The 22169-nt window shown below is 41.0% G+C and overlaps 1 protein-coding gene across 4 annotated transcripts in view; it reads left to right on the top strand.

Annotated features, from left to right (window-relative positions):
- Positions 1 to 6518: 6518 nt before the first annotated feature.
- P4HA1 (prolyl 4-hydroxylase subunit alpha 1) overlaps positions 6519 to 22169 on the top strand; it is a 30446-nt gene continuing 14795 nt past the window's right edge. For 2 of the 4 annotated variants that reach the window (XM_052799227.1, XM_052799225.1), the window contains exons 1-8: positions 6519 to 6635; positions 7537 to 7633; positions 10148 to 10299; positions 12741 to 12878; positions 15127 to 15366; positions 16580 to 16770; positions 17309 to 17485; positions 21383 to 21453. In XM_052799227.1, coding sequence (XP_052655187.1) covers positions 6548 to 6635; positions 7537 to 7633; positions 10148 to 10299; positions 12741 to 12878; positions 15127 to 15366; positions 16580 to 16770; positions 17309 to 17485; positions 21383 to 21453 — 1154 coding nt within the window. In that variant the 5' untranslated portion in view covers positions 6519 to 6547. Of the gene's footprint in view, positions 6636 to 7536; positions 7634 to 10147; positions 10300 to 12740; positions 12879 to 15126; positions 15367 to 16579; positions 16771 to 17308; positions 17486 to 20180; positions 20252 to 21382; positions 21454 to 22169 lie in introns of all 4 variants that reach the window. The other 2 variants (XM_052799228.1, XM_052799226.1) reach the window with 1 other exon arrangement.

The following is a 22169-nucleotide window of genomic DNA, read 5'->3' as shown; positions in this document are numbered from 1 at the left end:
TGTGAAATTTTGCATTTAACTTTGCAGTAAGCTATGCCCTTGAGCAGGTATCTCGATGGGCTCTAACCTGGCTAGAAGGAAAAACTCCCAACATGGATTCTTGAGGATGCTGTTGAGTGAAGAGAAAGTAAAATGTCATACATGCTTAGAGTAAATCTTCCTTTTGAAAAGCTGGATGCTCTTAGAGGAAAGATGCTTCAGGGTTACAGAGAGAAGGTATCAAAAGGATGGTTTCACGCATTTTTTTCTGTTGAATTCAGTAAGAGGAATTGCAGAGGCGCTCGAGTGCTCAACTGTTCACCTGTTTTGGTTATGTAAAAGATGTGGTGCTCAAGGTTTTAGTAAATGAAAGAAGCTCTCAGTTTCAAGAAGTAGATAAATGCAGCTTCTTACAGTGCCAGAGACTGTTCAGCTAAGCATGCATACAGTACTCTGGCAGGGGTGGAAGGTAAAGGTAATGAGTTCCCAGTTTGTCTGGGAAGCGGAGGCCTGCTTTTGGGGTGAGATGTTCTCTGTCTTACCGTTCTGCACCCGTTAGTACTTTTGGATCATTGCTGGATACATTTGAATGTCTTGAGCACTTGATTTGACCTAGGGTACTCTGTGCTGCTTCTTAATTATGTGCTGACAGAACCAGTACTGCTTTTTTTAGTTCCTCTTTGGTTTTGGTTTTTTTTTTTTTCTCCCTTCTTCCTCCTGGGACTGAAAGTAACAGGAATGTGCCTAAGTCTTGCTATGCTAAGAGTGTTAATTCTGCCATTTAAGCACTGATTGTGGCATAGTTAGGCACATCTCTTCTAGCTGTTAGTTCACATAGAAGCTGAAGAAGCAGCAATGTTTCATGAACTGCTGTCCAGTGGCAGTGCTGTTCTAAGCAGTTCCTGATCTGTGCTGTTCACACGGGGTGGTACATCTGATAAACCAAATCAGAAATGAGTGTATGGGGGGAAAATCACTACCTCACCTCCAAGCAGAAAATAGCTGATGTGGATTAGTTGCCTTTGCTGGTTCACTGTGTAGCCCTACACATGACGGGTCATCTACTGGCAGAGCTGAGGTGGTAGTGTGGAGACAGGAGCTGCTGCAGAAACTTTGGTTGAACAACAGGGTTAGTGTGTGCATTAGAGCTATGCATCGAGCCAGAAGAGAGAGCAGCTCTCTGACCTGCAGCGATTTAAAAATTTTTGCATAATGAATGATTTTAAATGCTGGCATTTAAAGCTATGATTTTGAGGCGTGCGCATAGATTAGAAAATACCCAGTACAGTTTGAAAAACATAAATGATGGATAACGAATAACACTGTGGAAGAATTGAGGATAAATAGAGGTTTATGGGAGGAAAACTCTGCCTCCGCGTTGAGGTTGGTATAGATAAGGAAACTTTTTTTTTAAAGTGGTCCCAAAGAATATACTTGTTGAAAAAACCTTACTTGATAAATTGTGTCTGTTTAACTGAGGAAAGACCCTAAATAAAGTCTGTGCTGAAACAGTATCTTTGCTGTCACTTGAGCTGTGTGTTTCTAGGCAGCGATCTTGCAATAACTTCAGAACGACTTGCTGTTCCCCTCCAGAGGAGCAGGCTTTCTGCTACTGCAGAACCACCTGCCGGGCTACAGCTTCAGCCTAAAAGAGCTCTGATCTGTTACTATTTTTCAGTGGGTGATCATTGGGATTGTCCTGGTTTCTTTATAATCACTCTTAATATCTGAAAACATTCTGTATATCTCTATAGATATTCTGCTAATCCTTGAGCAGAAGGATAAATAGAACGATAGCCTCCTGCTTGTTGTGTCTAATAAGATAAGTCCTCCACTCCATCGCCAGTGTTCTTTGTCTTGGCTTAGAAAGTGGGCTCTGAGAGGGCTGTGTCCATTCAGTCTTAGTCTGGAAGAAACCAAGATAAAACTCGCTTAAGTTCCTTGGGTACAAATCTGTGTACAGACACGCCTGCTCTATAGTCAGACTCACGAATGTTATCTTCAAGTTGGCAATAAACGATACTTAAAACATGTCACCCACTTGACTTTAAAACTGATCCTCATCTCTTACTAAATTATTATATTTTATATATACAAGATTTCTTATATTACAACTTTGTCATTAAAAAGAAGCCTAAAACATGCCATGTTCTTTTGTTTGCAGCAATTCTAGAAAATGTTTCTTCTCTCCCTGCTTAGATCTTAATTTTAAAACAGTCTTTAAATATAAAGTGCTAGAGAACTCAGGGAACTGGATTCTAATGATTCTGTCCTGTGAAACTGTTAAGCAATGACGACACCTAAATGTTCTTGGTACTTAGTACTTACTCTGGGAAAGTTCTTCCCTTTTGAGTAGTATTTTCAGTCCCGTTGTGTCACGAGACTATAACGTGAGTTGTCCTTGAGACAGGAGAGGTTTAGTGCAGTGAGCAGCTATCATTTCTGGTGCTGTCCTCTTCCCCCGCTCCCTAAACTCAGCTCAGTTTAACTGGTTTTTTTTGTTTTTTTTTTTTTTTTTTTGCATACAGTGGGATACAGTAAGGGTTGTGAGAGTGGACCAGTATTTAAATCAAAAGTTGAGGATCTTGGTGATACAGTTTTGACTCCTGGCTTTGCAGCAGACTTAATTTTAAGTAGGTCACTTATTTCTTACCTAAATAAACTCTTTTGGAATTTAGTTAAAGCTATTCCAGAATAATTCCATGTTGAAGTACCCCCTCAGTTTCCATTTTCTATCTTGTTTTCTGGATCCTGGTAAGCACCTGGGAGCTTGGAAGTGGCAGTGAGGAGACTTGTATAATAAGCATCTTCAGTTAAATGCTTCAGTCTTCCATCACCAATTAGCGTGACCTTGATTGTTGTGAGGTTCTATCACTCTCTGTAGTTTGTCTTAACTTCACTTTTCCTTCTGCTTGTGTGGATGCTACATGTACGTCTGCTCTCCTATGACTCTTGCATGTTGTTTCTACTTGTAGAGCAGAGCTGAACTCTTTAAAAGTCCTCAAAAAAAATCCACCTCTGAGTTTCATCATTTGAAGTGGCAGTTGTTGTCTGTCCCTACTGTTCGGGGAATCCTGTGCTGCGCTTGGCAGTATCATTTGTCTAATTGCTGTTTTGTTTTACTTGCATCTACATGTTTGTTCTTTGCTATTTTTTCCCATTCATTTTTTTTCTGCTCTACCATGTTTTACTGTTTCAAAGCTTAGCAAATGTACTTCTTACTCTTACGGGAAGTCGGGAAGCTCCAGTGTTAAAGCTGTCAGCTGGACTCCCACTTCTGTGTGTAGGTAGTGGATTCCCTCCTCTCTGAGATGTTCAACTGCCATCTTTGTGTTTGCCTGAGGGACACGGCTGAGGAGGAGAGTCAGACTGACAGGAGTAATGCAGAGAGGATTTTCATCTTGTTTTACTTCATGTCACTGACAGGAAGAAATTAAGCCTACTTATTTGGCAGCTTGTGTGTCTAAGAGATTTCCAGCATCTATCTTAAGTGAGCTTTATTTTCTTTGATTTGGGAACCTGTAGCTGATCCTTCTGCAGTAGTTTTGAAAGCCGTGCTACTTAGCAACTGCTGTTAGGGCAGTGAAAGCTTGGCTGGCTGCTGCCTTGGGCTCTGTTTCCAGCTCTCTGAATTCCGTCTGGGAGGGAAGTAATCTTGGGTGGCTGAAAGCTATTACAGGAGTCTGAGTCCTTGCAAATGACAGAAAATCTGGAGACTGCAAAAGGAAAGAAAAATGAAGTTGGAAGTGACCTCTGGACGTCATCTAGCCTAACCTCCTGTTTGAAGCTGGCTGAGCTTGGAGGTTAGGTGAGGCTGCACGCGGGCTTGTCCCATTTAGTTTTGAAATTCTTCCAAGAATAGGAAATCCAGTTTCTCTGGGCAACCTCTTCTAGTGCCTATCTGCTGTCACTGTGAGAAACTTTTTCTTTGTACCTGCTTAGAATTTCCCTTGTTGCCATTTGTGACCATTACTGCTCACTCACTCTGCTGTATGCCTGTGAAGGTGTGAGGAGGGAGTAGGGTTGCAACTGCGTTCGGAGTCAGCCCAGTATTGGAGCAGGCTGTAAGGGCAGGTAGAGAAGAGGAAAAGCTGTGTCCGAAACATGCTACTCAAGCAGGCTTTAAGGCATCCTTCTATCGTGTGAGATGGAATACTGTCACCAAGAGCCGTAGGTGGAGAGGAGACATAGTTTTCATCACCTTTTTGGTGGTTTTTTTGTTTTGTTTGTGTTTTAGAAAAGTTTCATAGTGATTACTAGTAAAAAGTAAACTTTCTGAAGCTTTCCTTGTGTTTTACTGGGTGCAGTAAACAAATAGCTCGATGAATTCTGAGTCCTGATAATGTTGGCAAATATTTATCCTACAGTAGAACTGTTCGTGCTTTGTAATTGATTCACAGATGTATTAGCTTGAGTGCTGAATGAGCAGGAGGCACTTGGCTTTTTGCAGAACAAAATACGAATTCAGCAGTGTTTTTAATAACAGTGCAGGTACACATCAGCGTCTTGCGCATATGGATACCGGTTCTTTTAAGAAAAGGGTGAAAGGAAATTTGCCAGCCAGAAAACTTGATTCCAGATGTGACCCATTAATTTACAGCAATTACTCAATTGGAGTTCTTGTTTAATGAGACTGACATTAGTCACAGAAGAGGTAGGTGTGGTTCTATAGATCTTACCAGGATCCCTGGTTTATGCTGCAAACTAGGTAAGTGTTACAGGCTGGCTGCAGGGTTGTATATTTGTTCATTGTGTTTAGGGCTGGAGTTTCACAAATGGATTAAACCTGTGCTGCTACCAGAAACAATAATTTGCTTTCCTTTGCCGTCTTTGGCTGCCAGTTCCTGCTTCCAAATTTCCCTCTTCTACTGGCATGGATATTGCATGGCTATATAGTGAACTGTATCAGAATTGAACTTAGGGTGAAGTGAGCTTTGGGGGGGAATTTTTTTAATTAGTTGCATTTGAAATAGGCTGATTCAGCTTGTTGCCTGGCTGCCTGAGGAGGGGACGAGCAAGCAAGGAGGAGGTGAGGAATGCTGCTGTGGATAGCAGGGCTGGTTTAGAGCATTGGTGAGGCTGAGACGCCTGACTCGACTGGGGAAAAAGCAGGACTCCAGGCTTCCCTCTCCAAAGTTTTACTTTACAACTTACTTTCTGCTGGTGAACGTGTCAGAATGTTTCAGCCCTTCAGCTGTGGTTGTGCAGATTTCAGATGATTTACAAGAGTTGGAGATTGTGCTGTTTTTCTAGGCTTGTACGAGTTTCCTGTTCCTGTTAGTGGCAGTGAAACTGTGCTTGCCCTGTCCAAGAGGCGGTTCACAGAGCCAGTAAATCTAACCCCGAGTACTGCTTTTTGTAGTGCTAGAGGTGGAACAGAAAGGAGGGAACTGCTTCCTGACCCTTCAGGTGCAATATGAGAAAAGATCCTGACCTCTGGAGTCAAGGGAGTGTTTTCCTGTTAATACCTTCACTTGTGGATGGGATAATTTTTCTTTGGGTGTGACTTTTGCACTTCCCTGATTTTGCTTACACCTTCCTTGTGCGAATGGCACACCTGGTTTTATGTTGTTCACTACCAGTACTGTCAACTAAATCAAAAGCATATTGCTTTCTCTGCTAAATAGGCTGAGCCACTTTGTAGCTGGACTTGCTTTGTGATTTTTTTTTTTCCCTTTTCTTTTTGTTTTTCTTCATTAGTTGTCTTACCGTTAGAAGACTTGTAAAACAGTTTCTGTTAGTACATGTGGTTGTTTTCAATTTTTCTGAGCAGATGCAATACATGAGAGTTTAAGCTTTTGTGTTTGGAAAAAAGTAAATCTTGTGAATTCCAAGACAGCATAATTACTTTTAAAGTATGCAGTAGCGAGGAAATCCTAGTCTCTTAAAAGGGTTCAGGATCTTGAAAGCCTGAGAGCTTGGCAGCTGTTTGTGGGAGAAAGCACTGCCTGTGAGCCTGCTATGGACTTATCCAAGGGACTAACTATGAACCAGCTGACAGAAAAGCCTTTTGTATCAGGTATGGAGGCTGGCTTCATGATGGTGGCAGTTGAAGAGCAGGAGCATGCAAGTAACACTCGGTGGACTGGTTGTGTAGGGTTTTCATTTAGACCTGTTCCACTGGCATCTTTCTGACTGATCAAAGGACACTTTTTTTTTTTTTTTTTGTTGGGTGGATGAACTTGATAATATGTATTTTAACTTGGTATTATGGGTTTTTTCAGTGTTTGATCTTGGGGATTTTGGTGCTTTTTGTGAAGCAGCTCTATCTGCAGTGTGTCTTAGGTGTCAAAAAGATGAAGAGTGCTTGTGAAGACCCTGTCTCCAAGCTATTCTTTTTTCTTTTACCACACAAGACAAAAGTATAAGAAAGTCTGCAGAAGGGCATCAGTCCTCTGTGAGAGCTGCTCAAGCTTATCAAGATTCTGCTACCTCAAGAACTAGTGGCAGCCCCAAGAGAATAAGCTGTCTGTTTTGAAGGTAGATTCAACTGTCTGGTGAGTAGGGATTTTTTTACCTACTTTATGTTTCTTTCATAGGTACGTGGTGAGGTGACAGCTGTTGAGCTATGGCATTCAACAAGATTTGGTATACCGTAGCCCTTGGACTTCTGCTGCCTTTTTCTTACGCCCATACGGACTTCTTCACTTCCATTGGTGAGACATGCTTTGGTGTATATGCTGCATAGCCAAAAGGATGTCTTGACGGCTCTCAAACCTGATTCTGCAATGATGTGTTAATGGCATCCAAGGCTTTAATTGGTACAGAACTAAATCTATTTACTAGTTCTTATGACCTTATTGACTTCCTTCTTTTGGGAGAAACATGCTTTGAGTTAAGTCAGTCCAGTTAGTCTAATGACCCAGGCTAGGCTTTGTATTCATCGTGTATTCTTATAGGTATTGTATTTTAAAGAAAATTTTGGTGTGGACTGTTGCACATATGTAGAAGCAAGTGAAACAGCTGTTAAGGATACATAATGATACCAGTATGTCAGTGTACTCTCTCCTGGGTTCTGATGGCCTGTGACACAGCTGAAGATGTGGACTGTATCACTTTGTGATGAACCAGTTCAGCTGCCTCTTTGCAGGAAATGAAGCAATTATTAATTAATAACAGAGTCTGCTAGGGGACCCATTGAAGTCATGCAAATAATCTTAAAAATAAAACACTGGATTAGTATTGTATATCAAACATGAAGGCTTTATGTTTCTGTAGCTTTGTCTTTTATTTGCTCTACATTATGTATGCTTGGATGAAAGATTACTCTCTTGCGAGCTACTTCCTTTTCCAAATGAATCCTAAATCAGTTCTAATAATAAATATGTGATATTACGTTAATTTCCATGGCAACAAGCTTGGTCCAACATGAGATTTTCTCCTTCAAAAAAAATAAAAGGCAAGAGGCAAGAAGCCTTACCTAAATTCTTCTTCAGGATTGTTTAAGCAAATGCAGAAGGACTTTGGGGAAGAAAGAGTTGAAGAGGAGAAGAAAGTAGAAGAGAGGAATAATGCCTCTAATTCTCAGGTTTTTTTGTTTCTCCATTTGTTTTCTAGGTCATATGACAGACTTAATTAATACAGAAAAAGATCTGGTGGTGTCACTGAAAGATTACATCAAGGCAGAAGAAAGCAAGCTGGAACAGATCAAAAAGTAAGCAGCTTGTTTCATAATGCCAATCGTTAATAATTTGAGTCCACCCTTATGTAAAAAGTGCTTCCCAAGGCTGATTAAATTTGTGGAATTTTTCCTCTGAGGCAAGGCTTAAACCAGCAGTTTTTGCTGGGTTTTTGTCCTAAGTTATTATCTCTGAGCCATTGCTTTGTTTTATGCAGCTTTCTAATGACGAAATCTAATCAACACGCTTTCTGTATGATACCTTCACTTTGGGACTCCTGCTTGATCATAATTCCCAAGGGGATGTAGTTCTTTGAATGGCAGTTTGCTTAGTGGAAACTAAAACCCAAGAAGTCTCCAAATGAGCGTTACAAGGACTGCAATGATATGCTAGATGTAAAAGTGCTAAAAAGCGTTCATGTGGCCATATTGCACATGAGTGGCTAATCAATGAATAGTAATAACCCGCTACAAGAGCAGAGTCTCTTTCTACATGCTATGTTTAGATTTAAAAGTGAATTAAAGCAAAACAAATCTTCTTTACTGCTTTTAAAAATAACAAGAGACCTGACCATTGCCATTACTGTGTTGCTCAGCTCTATAGTTGTGAGGACCAGAGCCCAATATGTCAGACTCTATCACAGCTAGAAATAAAAATTTTGTATCACTGAACAGGATGATCTCCTGGCTTTCAAATATGTGTATAAATCTGTCATGAGGATGTTTAAACAGTTTTAGAGAGATGCATGAATTTTATTTTAGCTGTTGTGTATTACATTCTACCATCCAGGACTTTGGTCGGACTGTATTTATTTTTATCACTTAAAATACAGAGTTGGAATTGCTGACAATTTACAGCTACAAATTAAGATGGGAGCATGCTGACTGGATATCCAAAAGCATGTGAATACAGCTTATCATATAAGCATTGCAGCTCTGTTTTTATTATATTAGAGGTGCTCGCTGTCAGGTTAGACAAGTTAAAATAACTGTCACAGAGAGATGGAAGAACCTGGAAAAAATGCCAGCATCGTTTGAGTTTGTTGGGCTCTGTACTTTGGCTGAAGGCTATTGATAACTTGTGTTGACTTAAACTCAGTGAAAATTGGTAATTCACTGAAATGCGGAGGATGGCTCATGCCTTGTGGGTGGCTTGTGGTGGAGGCTTTTATGAAACAGAAACTACTTGAAAGAAATACGGGCCTTGCAGTTGTGGCTCATGGTTGCAGTGACTTTCAGCTGCTCGTTAGGTTTGATAGTCATGTGGTGGGAGATATATGATGGATCTGACCATGTGCAACATGAATGCACAATTTGTGGAAATGGGTTTCTTCAGTCTTCAGCTTGCTAGAAGCTGGAGTCCGTGGAAGCGCTTTGAGTGCTCTGTTTTGGAGGGAACCCTTTCACTCACATGGCTGCTGGCAAGAACCCAGACAGGGGCTGTCAGAGCATAGGAAAGCAACTAAAGGCAGTGTAGGAAGAGTGAATGCAAACAGTGGCACGTTTAACAGTTGTAAACCTCTACCTGTCTCAGGTAAAGCAGGCAAACTTAATTCAGGCATACTGAATTCTGGAACAAGCTGAATGCCGGCTTGTGTACGGACTTCCCTCCAGGCTATAGATTTGTATTTGCTTTATATTGGTGTTGATGTTTGGTATTCTCTGTGGGGTGTGGCTTTTTAAATGTTAATTTATCCTGTTTTCAGGGTTGTTACACATCTTCATGTTCTAGATCTGCATTGTTTTGGATAGAGAGGGGAAGTTTGGTTGTTTTGCAGACGTGCAGTAACACAGCGCTGGTGCTTATAGCATGACTGAGGTGCTTCCTGACTTGAGACTGGAGCAGACTCCCTGGATGTTTCCATTAAAACCACACGTGAACAGCAGTAGTTGTTGAAAGGTGTGCTTGTTTCAGAGTGCATTGGAGTTGTGAATGGCTTGTGTTGCTGACAGTGTTAAGAGAGGTCTGTGGAGTCAGAACTGGAGCACCAGAAAGCTGATCTGGGCTCCTCATTTGGGAGCATGAGAACTACATGTTTCTCAATACAAGCTTACAGTATGGAAGGCAGTTTTCTGGTGGGAGGCAAGGGGCTTATCATAGATTTAAGAGTGTGTGTCTAACAGTAAAATAACTTGAGGCAAGCATTTGACTACCTTTTTGTAAACTTTAGAAAAAAGAGCATTTAAAAATAAAAGATCAAATGTGGGTGAAGCTTTGTTCTTGATTAGGCCTGCATGAAAACTCATAATGGAACTGCTGGCATACTGCATTTGGTATTTGTAGGAAGGAGTTCGTTCAGCAGCATTCCAACAAAGACCACAAGAGCAACATGAGATGTAGGCTGCAGCTGAGGAAGATTTGGGGAAAAAAAAAAAAAAAAGGCCCTTTTGTTCTTTCTAGGAGAGCTTTATATGTAGGTAATATAAAAGCTTGCAATTTGTGTTGGGTTTTGTATTAGCAAAGACTGTTGAGTAGCTTGAAATCAGTTTTATATAGTGTGTTGGCAGACTTTTACAAGAGACTTTAATGAATGTATATTTTCACTATAGATGGGCAGAGAAATTGGATCAGCTGACAGATACTGCTACAAAAGACCCAGAGGGGTTTTTGGGACATCCTGTAAATGCATTCAAGTTGATGAAACGGCTTAACACAGAGTGGGGTGAGCTGGAGAGCCTGGTTCTGAAGGACATGTCAGATGGTAAGTGTGCCTATAGTAAGAACAAGGATCCCATTATAATTGCATTTACTTGTCTGTCTTTACATTGCATTACTATGTCTTTCATATGTCATGGTTTGATTAGATTTGTAAGTCTGCTCTTGAGGTGCCTTCATAAAAATTAACCCTGGAAGGCCTGCCATTTTGCTGTTGGTGTGCTATCATTTGAGCTTTACAAAAATTTCAGAAAACTGTGATGTTTAAACTGAATAATCTCTTTGGATGCTTTAAATTTTGCAAGGGATCGGGGCTTGCTTCATGTACTCTCCCACTTCCAGCAAACTAGTATATTAGGAAATTTCATCTCTAAGTGTGATGACTCCACTGAACAGAAAAAAGGGAACGAAACTTTTCTGAGTACAAGACATGTGGGGCTGTCTGTGTATGGTCAAGTGCTGTTGCTGCTGATATGCCCAGGGTTTTTAAGGTGTGATGGTTCGAAACCTGAATGTTGGCAGAGACTGAGCATTTGTGGAACTGATCTGAATTAGCATAAACACTTTGCTGCCTCTCTTCTTCAGTAAGAGTAGAAGCTCTTTGGTAGGGAACAGGACATTAAAAAGTTGACTGTGAAAGACACTTAGCAGCAAAGAAGCTGGGACTATATTTGACCTGTGAGAATTTGTCTCAACAATTAACTAATACCAGGTGTAGGTTTGTAGTAAGGAATGGTAAAAAAGTGGAGCTTTCAAAAAAGACTCAGGGTTAGTCTGTGATAAGGATTCAGCGCATTCAGCTTCCCTGTTGCTGCTACGAGGGACTAAATATGCCAGCTGAAAAGGCTCTGCACCTGCCAGCCAGAAATCTGGACCAGTGCCTCAAGTCCTTCTTCTGAATGAGAAAAAAAGAAAAAAAAAAAAAAAGTGGACTGTTTTGTTTTAAGAAAATTGTCAGGAAAAAGGAAATTATTGGGGGAAGCATAGTGGAGTAAAAGAAAGGATGCATGGGAGTGAAAGGATATGTTATTTTTTCAAAGCAGGAACACCTTTCCATAAACTAATAGAGTTATCAGGTTTGAATAGTTAAAAAGGACTACTAGAGTGTGGCAAAACCCACAGATTTGGCCAGTTCATTATTTTTTGGATGGTTTTGCAGCTGAGTGTTGCGTACTATGCTTTGTCTGGGTTTTGGTCATGCTGCTTAGTTTTCTACTGGTGGATGTTAGATGAACTTAACAAACATCCTATTGGTACTGTCCTCAGCACGGTAAAGCTTGTTGCGCTTCTGGATCTTGGGACAAAAGAGTTTGTTGAGCAGACAAGTTACTTTTCTGAAAATGCCAGAGTGGCTGTCATTTTGTTCAAACTGAGGTCCTTAAGGTGGACTTCGTTGATGCTGTTCCTTTTGGTGACTGCGTGTACCAGGATGCTGGTGCTGCCCTCCTGGCTTTCTGGAGTCCCGTTTCCCTCATCAGTGCGAACAGCTCGCCATCCTCTTCACTGTGCAGAAGCAGAAGGAGAAAAATAGTGTCAGATCTCCCACTGAAGAGAGGAGAATGCACTAGCTCTACTGGAGGGCCTTTCAAGTAACAGCAATAGCAGTGGTTGTGTGCGCGTTCACCAGAGAGGAGTAGGAACTTTTCATAACTGGGGAGATGATTACATGTGACTCTAATGACCAGGGAACAGTTCCCAGAGAGAATGTTTTTTTACTTCATAGAACCTGCTTGTCTTCTGTTCCGTAAACATCACCCTGGTGCTTCTTTAAAAAGCCCCCAAGTTTTTCTTTTTGATTGTTCCTTTGTTTTCTTTTCACAAAAAAAGAAAGAAAGAAAAAAAAGCTACCTTTTCAACACGTGCCTTGAGTTCAGTTCAGTTTTGTGTGAAGATGGATCTTGAGAAACCTTTTTAACTTTGTGTGTTTCTCAAGCTTCTATGTAAATGCCCAAGTCTGCAGAAAGCATTTAGGTTCACAGTGGCTGCTTAGTTGCCTGAAGTCTTGTCAAAAGCTGTTTGGAGTTAGGCATCAGCATTTTTGGTTTTTGTCTTTTTATTGACCAGCCTTAATCTTTACACTGCTATTCTTAGCACTGTTTGGTTTTTTCCTCTTCTAAATTATTTGTAAATTCCATGTTACTAAATGAAAAGCCTTTTGGAAGGCAGATTGAGTGGAATAGTTGGAAAACTACCAATATATTATCTGTAATGTTCTCCATGTAGGGGTGGTCTTTGTGTTGTATGTAACTTTTTTTTTTAACCTGTTAAGACAAAAATAGTTTCTGCGTGAAACCACAGGGGTACTCCTGTCCTGTGGAAACAAACCTATGGTGTTTGTTGGTGCTCTGCAGGGCTAATAGCTCTTCCTGACTTATTAATGGCCTTTCCTGAAATGTTAGCTTTCCCTGGAGTAGGGAGTCATTTCATGCATAGAGTTTATAGAATTCCTGGGACAAAGGAGGCCAAGTGTTTCCCTGTCTTTCCCAGGCTTTATCTCCAACATGACTATCCAGCGGCAGTTTTTCCCAAATGACGAAGATCAGACTGGTGCAGCAAAAGCCCTCTTGCGGCTTCAAGACACGTATAATTTGGACACAGACACCCTCTCAAGAGGGAATCTTCCAGGTAAGTCATCAACGTTATTTTCAGAAGACACTGTGAACTTTTACTAAATGTCCTGATTACAAAGCATTTGACTCTGTTCTTTCTATCTTGTTTAGCTGTGTAGTGTGAAGGTAACAATAGGAAAACATTGACCCACTCTGGCATACTGTTGGGTCTGTTGCTGTGGTGGTTCTGTGGAAGCTACATCCACTTGGCTTCCCTGCCTGGTGGGCTTTCTTCTGCCAGCGCACCGCCCAAGTGCACGCAGATAAAACGCACTGCACAGAACACAAGTTTCTTTCTGAATTGAGACTCTCCTTTGTCCTGTCATTCTCCTTGCTCTACTCATATGCTTATTTTCTGCTTGTGCTAGAATTTGAAAATTTCGCACAATGTAATGCTTTTTAACAAAACAGTTCTATTATTTATTTTCGGCTTCCTTCTCATGGATAAGATGGACCTTTCAGGTTGAGAGTGACTGAAGTTTCTTTGAGCTTAAACTTCATGGAGTGTATAAACTGAAAAACAAAAGACAGAGCGCATACACAGACTTGAGCTTATGTGGCATTACCTGAGGTAGTCTTTAAGAGGTTTATGTGCAGAAGTCACACTTGTTAGAAGACTCTGTGCTGAGTTTTCCTTGTTTCCTCTGTTTGAAAATAGTACTGTGCCAACTGGCAAAAAATCAACTCTGTACAATCCATCTGTGTTTTTGCAAGCGCTCATTGTGGTCAGATGCCTAATAAAATTAAGGGTAATTGGCTTTATATGTTACGATGTATAACCTTGCTTTTGGGTTTAGTTCAAGGCTGTCTCAAAGACCTACAGATTCATTCTAATACAGTAAGCGGTTTGTTATTGTTTTCTTAAAACAGCACAAAAATACAAGACAAAGTGCTTTGGATGGACTGTAGTTTACTGCTTCTTTTGAAGCAATAAGCTGTCCAGACTGTGTGTAATGAAGTGTAATTGCAGAACCTGAAAGCTCTAGAGTATAGAAGGGAATAGGTTGGTCTATTCAGAGCTCTGGAGAGGAACATCCCATGTTGTCACTTGTTTGTGCCCCTTGTCTTCCTTCCCAGGGAATTTCTGTTTGGCCAGGTCACCAAGTTTTGATCAGAATCTTAAATTCTGTCATATCGTTTATTAATTCTCTTTCCTCCGTTACAGGCTGTGCTGTTTCTTTATATTAACTATCAACCAACCCTATTTGATGATTGCTGTCTTAAGCACCCTTTTGAGTTGCCTTTTCATGTGTGGATGTTATGTTGCTTCAGAATGGACCAGGCTATGGCCCTGCAACCTGTTACTCATTCCAGGGGATATCTCTGTCTGAGAGCACTCTGCTGCCACCGCACCCAATTCCCTAATCTTTGTGTTATTTTAGAGTTCGCAGCTTCAGGCTCAGAAAACTGAAATCACTGGCCATCACAGGATGGACCACAAGGTATTTAATTAGTGAGCAGAAACAAAGTTGGCCTGTGGGATACTGCATTTCATGGCCTGTCACTTCAGCTATTTAATCTCTTAAGGCAGGTCTTCAACAGAAGAATTCCTTTGTTTGAATGCAGCTGTAGGAGCTGCTATTAGAAATTCAGGATGTATTAAGATATAATCAGGAATGTAATTTTAGCTGTAAAACTGGCAGGTCCTGTTTCCTTTTTACAAGATTAAATTTGGTTTTTCATTGGGCCTTAATTTACAGTGGCAAAAATAGCAATCTGTAATTTGCTTACTAGTGCTTTAATCTTTCAGAGGTCTCTTCGAATGTTTCTAAAAAAGACTGACTTCAAAAATCTTGAGCAGCTGGGCATTTACATGTTTTCTTTTTCCTCCCCCACTAAGTTGTCACTAAAGACATGTGCTTCAGTAACGTTTTGAAAGCAGTAATGCAATGTCTTTGAAAACAGATTTCTGAAACTTTGTATTTGGCTTACTATTGCTCTTGCTCAAAGTGTTTGGAGTTTTGAAGCAGCAAGGTTTGTTTGATTTGATTTGATTTGATTTTCCACTAATGGTAAAGACATTTAGCTAGTTGCTGGTATTCTGGCGATGGAAAACTGCATCTAACAGCTTACGTGTTCTGCCAAGGATTTACAGGCTTTAGGTACTTAAACTGAGTCTTCAACAAATAGCCACTGCTGAAGGGAGATGTTGAAGAACAGAAAGAAACTGTGCTCTGAAGAATAATAAATAACTGCATGTTACTCTGAAGACTAGTCTGGAATTCTGTGTAAATTCTGTTTGGTTTGGTTTGGTTTAAATACAGGTGTGAAGCACAAATCCTTTTTAACAGCTGAAGATTGCTTTGAGCTGGGAAAGATTGCCTACACTGAAGCTGACTACTACCACACCGAGCTCTGGATGGAACAAGCTCTGAAACAGTTGGATGAGGGAGAAGTGTCTTCTGCAGATAAAGTCTACATTCTGGACTACCTGAGTTATGCCGTGTATCAGCAGGGGGATCTGGGCAAAGCCATGATGCTCACCAAACGCCTTCTGGAACTGGGTAGGTGAAAGAGAGGTCCGCAGCTCACCACAATCTAGCTCCATGTTCAAGCAGGTGCTAGCTATGGATTTGTACTGAGGAGCACGGTCTTCCCTGTGTTTGGACTTGTATATGGGTTTTTAAAATGGATTATTACTGGTGCTACCATTAACGTCTTGATGTGTAGTTTTCAGTAAAATAAGACTTGTACTACCATAAATTGTATTTTGCTACTGTATTTTTAGATGGACAATTATAGTCTCAACTACTGTGTCAGAAAGTGTCTTCGTTAAGGATCGCTCCTTTCTATTGAAGTATTTTCTGCCTCCTGTCACTGTTGGCTTTTAACTACTTACCTGTCTTAGTCATTACTGCCTGAAATTTGGTTCTCTGACTGAATCTTACTTTCCTGTGTTGAGATTACTTCCCTTTAGGTACAGGCAAGAACAAAATTAATGAAATTGAAACTAAACTGGTGATACCAAAATCTCTGCACATTATTTAAATGCACATTAAGCATACTTGAGATGAAAAACTTGGAAAAAATAAGAAATACAGAATGCAATACAGCGAGCTAAGATTCTGCCTGGCTTATGAAATATGAAAAGTGTTTATGCTTCTGTAAATATTCCACTGATTGACTGTGTAAAGGATGCCATGGGAAGTTCAGAACTAAACCTAATATAACAAAGGCTAGTGAGAACTGTTTATTAATGAACTGAGGCAAATTCTTTAAGTTTAGTGATTGTTAAAAGCTTTGTCACTGGAAATCTTAATTCCCATCAGGGAAGTCTTTAGGTTTGAAGCCCGTCATGCTGTCCCAGCTCTCTCCCTGACCCGTTTCCTTGTCTCTCCCTCTCTGGTGAGATTGGCTGGAATGGCCAAACCCTTTTTCCTAGTGCTTGGACTCCTGTGCCTACTGAGGATCCAGGCCTCACACTAATGAATTTCTTAACTGTGAATGGGTTGAGCTTAGCCCTGAAAGCTCATTGTGTGTTTTCTTGCAGACAAGTAAGGATATGCGCATGCCACAGGCTAGCATTGCTTCCAGCTTAGCTTGGAGTTCTAGCTGTCCTGTGAAAGCTCTCAATCCAGGGTAGATGTTTCTGATTTCTATTTGAGAAGCAGTATTGTGCATTTGTTTTCTTTTTATTTTTGTAAATAGCCTTTTCTGGATACTTCTTCACAAGTTGGCAGCTTACCAGTGATAACTTGTCTGTTTGTTTGTCAATAGATCCTGAACATCAAAGAGCAAATGGGAACATGAAATATTTTGAATATATCATGGCTAAAGAAAAAGAAGCAAATAAGTCCAGTACAGATTCAGAAGACCAGCTGGAGAAGGAGACTGAGGTTAAGAAAAAGGATTACCTGCCCGAGAGAAGGAAGTACGAAATGCTGTGCCGTGGGGAGGGTCTCAAAATGGTAAAGTGGAGTAGACTGTTTTTAAATGTATGAAACCAACTGTAACAAAACAATGTCAAGAATTTGTATGTGGTGTGAAAGCAAGGAAGTCATTAGAGCAGTTGGCTGAGTGTGTAGAACTGAGGATTAGTGCGTGTTGGATTCCTTCACCCTTTCATTCTGTCCAGTAGACAAAAAGTAGTACTGCTGCAGGCACTGCTGACTAACTTGGATGCACTATGTAATTGTAATTAATTGAATAAGGATGCTGGAAGTCTAGTTTTACAAGTGGAATTGAACAAGGGTGATTTTTTTAGTGATGAAATTATTTTTAATAGGACTGTGTAAAGGACTGCTTGTTGCAGTATTACAGAGTAACATTAACGTGCTGAAAGTACTAATTTCTCAAACTTAAAGCATCTCTTTAACTTCTAAAATAACATTACGCAGGGGAAGTGAATTGTTCCTGTCTCTTGTTCTCAGGACGTCTTCTGTTTCTTAGTGATATTAACATCCTGTGCAAGTTCTCTGATTATCTCTTGCTCCACCTTGCTTTCAGACTCCTCGGAGACAAAAAAGACTCTTCTGCCGCTACTACGATGGAAACAGGAATCCTAGATACATTCTGGGCCCTGTCAAACAGGAAGATGAGTGGGACAAACCTCGAATTGTTCGCTTCCTTGACATCATCTCCGATGAAGAGATCGAAACTGTGAAAGAACTAGCAAAGCCGAGGGTAAATGCCTTGCGCTTCTTTGCCTTTTGGAATCTTAAATTTTGTGGGTAGTTTTCTGTGTGAGTGTGTGTGATTCTGTCTCCTTTTGAATGCAGGTGCGTGTGCAGCGTGCTCGCACATTGCTTTTCTCACCTTGTAGCTCTTGGTGACGCTCTTTGAAGGAGACAGTGGGGAAGCTGGAAATTCTGTGTAATTAAGAGAGCCAGGTAACAGCAGTGCAGGATTGGCAGACTCTTCCAGCAGACACAATTTCAGCGCACACTGTTTTGGATAAGGAGGAGAATGTTCTACAACAGGAAACAATCGTACTGCAGCTGGGTTGCCTTGAATTGTACCTGTCATCTGGTTTTGTTTGGTTTTCTGGTTTTTGGGTTTTCTTTTTTAAGTCTGTATTTGCCAAAGTTATGACATGGAGAAGAGTGCCGTCTACGGAAAGGCAGCCATTCCTCTGGTCCTGGAATGCCACATTATTGTATAGACAAGAATGAATGTTGTTTCTATTCAGTATAAAACTGACGTCTGTCTCCCAGGCTTTGAAGTTTCGTGCAGGTGAAGGAGCTTTAAGAGGGCAGTACTTAACCAGTGGTACTTAGCTCCTTGTTCACACTGCCCTGCTCATCAAATACTATTTCAGAAACTGGATCCTGAGGTTTTTGTTTCTGAATGCAGAATAATCCAGGGCAGCTCAACTGTCAGAGTAAACAGGAATGCCCAAGACAAACAGCAGATGGATGGAGTTGCCTTCAGTATCCAGTGGGCGTGACTCTGCATCTCAAGATGTAGTTACATTGATTTGGTTTTCCATCAGTTACGGGTTACTTCTAAAATAAGATTTAAACTTGTAGCAATATAATTTTCCTGCTTTTTTTCTTTGTTTTTAGCCTAAATGGCTTTTTGTCCAGAGAGAGTTGAGCAAATGGAGGTTAGGAGGATAAGCGCATTAAGTATAGGACAAACTGTTAGCTTGGCCTGCTGCAAAGTAAACCGTCTGTGGGTTATACATGGGCACATCGAGGATGAGGCTGTCCTTGGCCCCTGCGCGGAGTACTAGGTAGCCTGGTGGTGGTTTTAAAGCTTCCTAAAGGTTGATGCGTTGTATTGCTGAGGTAACATTCTAAACTGTAAGCAAGAAGTACCAGCAATTCTCTTTGCTTACCTGTAAAACATCCCTTCCTGCTCTCCTGTCAGGCAGCCTTGCCGCAGGTCTGAAGATCAGAGTCCTGGCTGTTTGTCTGTGGGTGATTAAGCCACTTTGCTGCTGCAAAAGCTCTGGCAATTACGTCTGTGGAATATGACTGAATCACTTCTTTATGGAGCAGAAATAAGTCTCAGCACTGAAAATAAAAACCTGTGAATGTGGTGATTTTCACTTCCAAACTTGCTGAGATAACTGTTTTCCTATCAAATGTTTGGCTCGTGGTAAAGACTTGGAGATTCATAGTTCATTAATGTAGAAGCATTGGTATGCGGTTAGTGTTCCACGTATTTCCTATGGCCAAGGCCTTGCAGGGCTCAGTAACGAGTGTAGCCAGAGGATTGTGGTTTTTGAGACTGAAAGGTCATCTCCTTCTTCCTGATGCTCAGGATGTTGCTGTTGCTGCCTCTCGGAAGACGGCGCTGTCTGATCTGTGCCCAGCCTTCTGCTGTGCTGGGGGCATAAGCTGGCAGGATGAAGCCACATTATTCAGCTTGGGGAGTCTCGCTGGAGTTGCAGTTTGTGCCTTGATTCTTCCATGTGTCTGTATGGGATGAGAGGAGGACAGGCAGCGTATTGAGGGTTCCCAGTACCTTTCCTTGTTAGTAGGCACGGAGAGGCCTTGATTTACTAAGTTTATTTTAACAACAGAAAAATACTTCCTCTAATTGTTTGGGACTTGGTATGCCATTTTGTGCCTCTTCCAAAATTTGGGCTCTGCAACTCAACCTTTGCGGTTATGAACAATGGAGTGTTCAATAGCAAATGAACAGAGTTAAAGAGCGCACATAAGGCTCAGAGTCGGAGTATTAACATAGATGGGATGGCGTCAGTGGAGTGTAATAGAGGGAAAGGAAGGCCTTGAACCAAGAGTTCTTACTCTGTGTAACTTAGGAGTATGATGTAAATGTGTCTGTGGGCTGAGCAATTAGTTTGTTTTAGCAGTCAGTGTTAAAGGAGTTCGGTGCTGCTTTTGGTATAGAAAGAATCAAAAAGGTAGGGTTTTACTCGTCTTTTGCTTATACAAGATCACATTGCCTGGATTCAGTTTAACCATAAAACTCATCTTACATGTGCAGGACAGAGTGCTAACAAAGGACTGTTTGTACACATGCCATAATATTGTACTGTTTCCAGCAGTTGTTGCAATATGAAGGAAACGAAAGTTTCTAGTTTACTTTATTCAGACAACTTCTTCTTGCTACAGAAATGGAAACATTACTTCCTGGAAAACTTGATCTTCTCTAATGCTCTGTTTAAAAAACCAAACCAAAAACCGCTAAAAAAACTCTCTTCTAGTAAAATTGGAGACTCTTCCTCCTTCCCCATCACCGCTTTATGAATTTCCACCCCCTTTGTAAAAGAAAAACCACCACAAAAGGTGACTGGGTGCCTTGCGTGCGGCTTGCGTGACATTTCCCCTTAGGCTTCTGAATGGTCGGATTGCTGTGATGCAGTATGTGCTTTGTAATGCAACTATTCTGATGGTTCGCTTCACAGCTGAGGCGAGCCACCATTTCAAACCCCATAACAGGAGCCTTGGAGACGGCACATTACAGAATTAGCAAAAGGTAAGAGAGCTCTATGCCAGATGTTTTGGGCCTGTAATGAGTGTGTAGATTCTGCTCATTATGGGGATAAAAAGAGGTGGTCTAAAAAGACAACTTTGGCTTTGTAGTCCACCGCTTTATTACATGCAGATCCGTAACAGGCTGTTACTGCTGAGTTTCTCAGTCTCTTCCTTCAGCTAGAAGTTCTGGGGGCGTGTTTTGATTTCTCCTTTTTCTGGTTTTGGTCACTTTCTCAGTGTGTGTTCTCAAATGATGATCTGTACAAGAAGCAGGTCTCTACAATCAGTGTAAAAAATATGTGATGCTACAAAAGCTTCAGCAGAATCTAGATTTCTCTTTTTTTTTTTTTTTTTTTTTTTAATATTCCCTTCCCCTTGCTCTTCTCACCAACCAAAAATTGTTCTCCCTTTCCCTGTAAAATCTAGCAGACCACCTGAAGTGCCTTTACATGTGTAAGAGATGCTTCAAGTCGGTACTGTGCGTGGCATGCAAAGCCCACGTTCATTAGTCATGCAGGACTCCATTGTCCGAGATAATCCCCTACTCCTGTCTGGGCTCTTTTCACCTCCTGCTGACACAAATCTGGCAGAACACAAGCTCATTTTCACTGGGCTCCTGGTTCTTTCCAGCTTGTCTACTAAGTACTACAAGTCTTGAATTTAGCCACTGTTTTCCAAAATTGGCTGGCTCTAAAACAAACGACCTGTCCCCTGCCCGCCCCCACCCCACCCCCCCCCCCCCCGGTTTTGGTAGCAGTGATTAAAGATTGGCCATGCATTCCATCAGTGTTAATCCAAAATTCTGAAAGGAGTTAAACTTCTGGATGATGAGGAATTGTCTGTGAAACTCAGCATCATAAATTACTTGCAGAAAGTCTCTAGTTTAAAACAAAAACAAAAAAAAAAAAGGAAAAAAAGGAGGAAAAAAGTGAAAGGACAATCTAACCAAATTTTTCAAACCAATTTGTTTTGATTTGGACATGGCAGCTACAGCTTCTGTTGCCCTTCTAATATTGCTAATTTAAGAGCATTGCATACCATCCAGACCAATCGGAACCCTTTCAAACACCTGTGGCTTGGCAAAAAAGCAGCCTACGAGGTGGGTAAGCCCTTGTCCTTTCTCTTTTTGTAGCTGAGCCGTGCTACTGTTCATGACCCTGAGACTGGGAAACTGACCACAGCACATTACAGAGTCTCTAAGAGGTAAGGGGAATGTCTTCCAGAGGTATATCCAGTCCAAGGAAGTCTGTTCTGGGACTGTACTGCTTCATCTCTAAACGTGGGGCAAACAAGGACTTTGTGTAACCTTTATATTCCTAGCCTCTCTTTAGAAGAAAGAGAATGGCCTAAAGCAAACTGAGCTGTCATATAACAAAGCAAGGGGTCTGCTGAAATAGAGAATAGTTCTAAATGTTAGTGGTAGCCAAAGATGCAAGTGCCCTCTTTTGCTTAGCATGGCTCATCTAGTGCAACTAATGTACTAAAATGTTAGTGCAGCGCGGGGTTCTGCTTATGCTAACAAGCGGTGGGAACGGCTGCCTGTGTAGCTCAACTCTACCACTAAACTTCAGTGTGGATACTTGCTGCTTAAAACTAGGCACTGATGAGCTGCTGTAATTCATGGGAATAGTGCTAATTAACACCAGTTGATAATTTAAAAGAATTTCCTTGTTTAAGGGATTGAATGTAGTTGCTGCTCTAATAGAAAACTAGTGTTCTTTCAGCTTCTTTGAACAAAAAACCTGAAATTAGAATGGCTAGTAGCTCAAGGGTTTTTATTTAGCTATGAATTTCTTTAAAAAGATAAAGTGCTTCAGAATACTGGATCACAAGTTGATTGATTCAGGAATGATTATAACTCTCATGGAAACTAGAAAATCATTGTAGCTGAAGTCTGATCCTTAAAGCCACGCTTGTTA

Source organism: Harpia harpyja, chromosome 10 (genome assembly GCF_026419915.1).
Source record: "Harpia harpyja isolate bHarHar1 chromosome 10, bHarHar1 primary haplotype, whole genome shotgun sequence".
NCBI lineage: Eukaryota > Metazoa > Chordata > Aves > Accipitriformes > Accipitridae > Harpia > Harpia harpyja.
The sequence above is the reverse complement of the archived record's forward strand: the minus strand, read 5'-3'. Positions and strand labels throughout refer to the sequence as shown.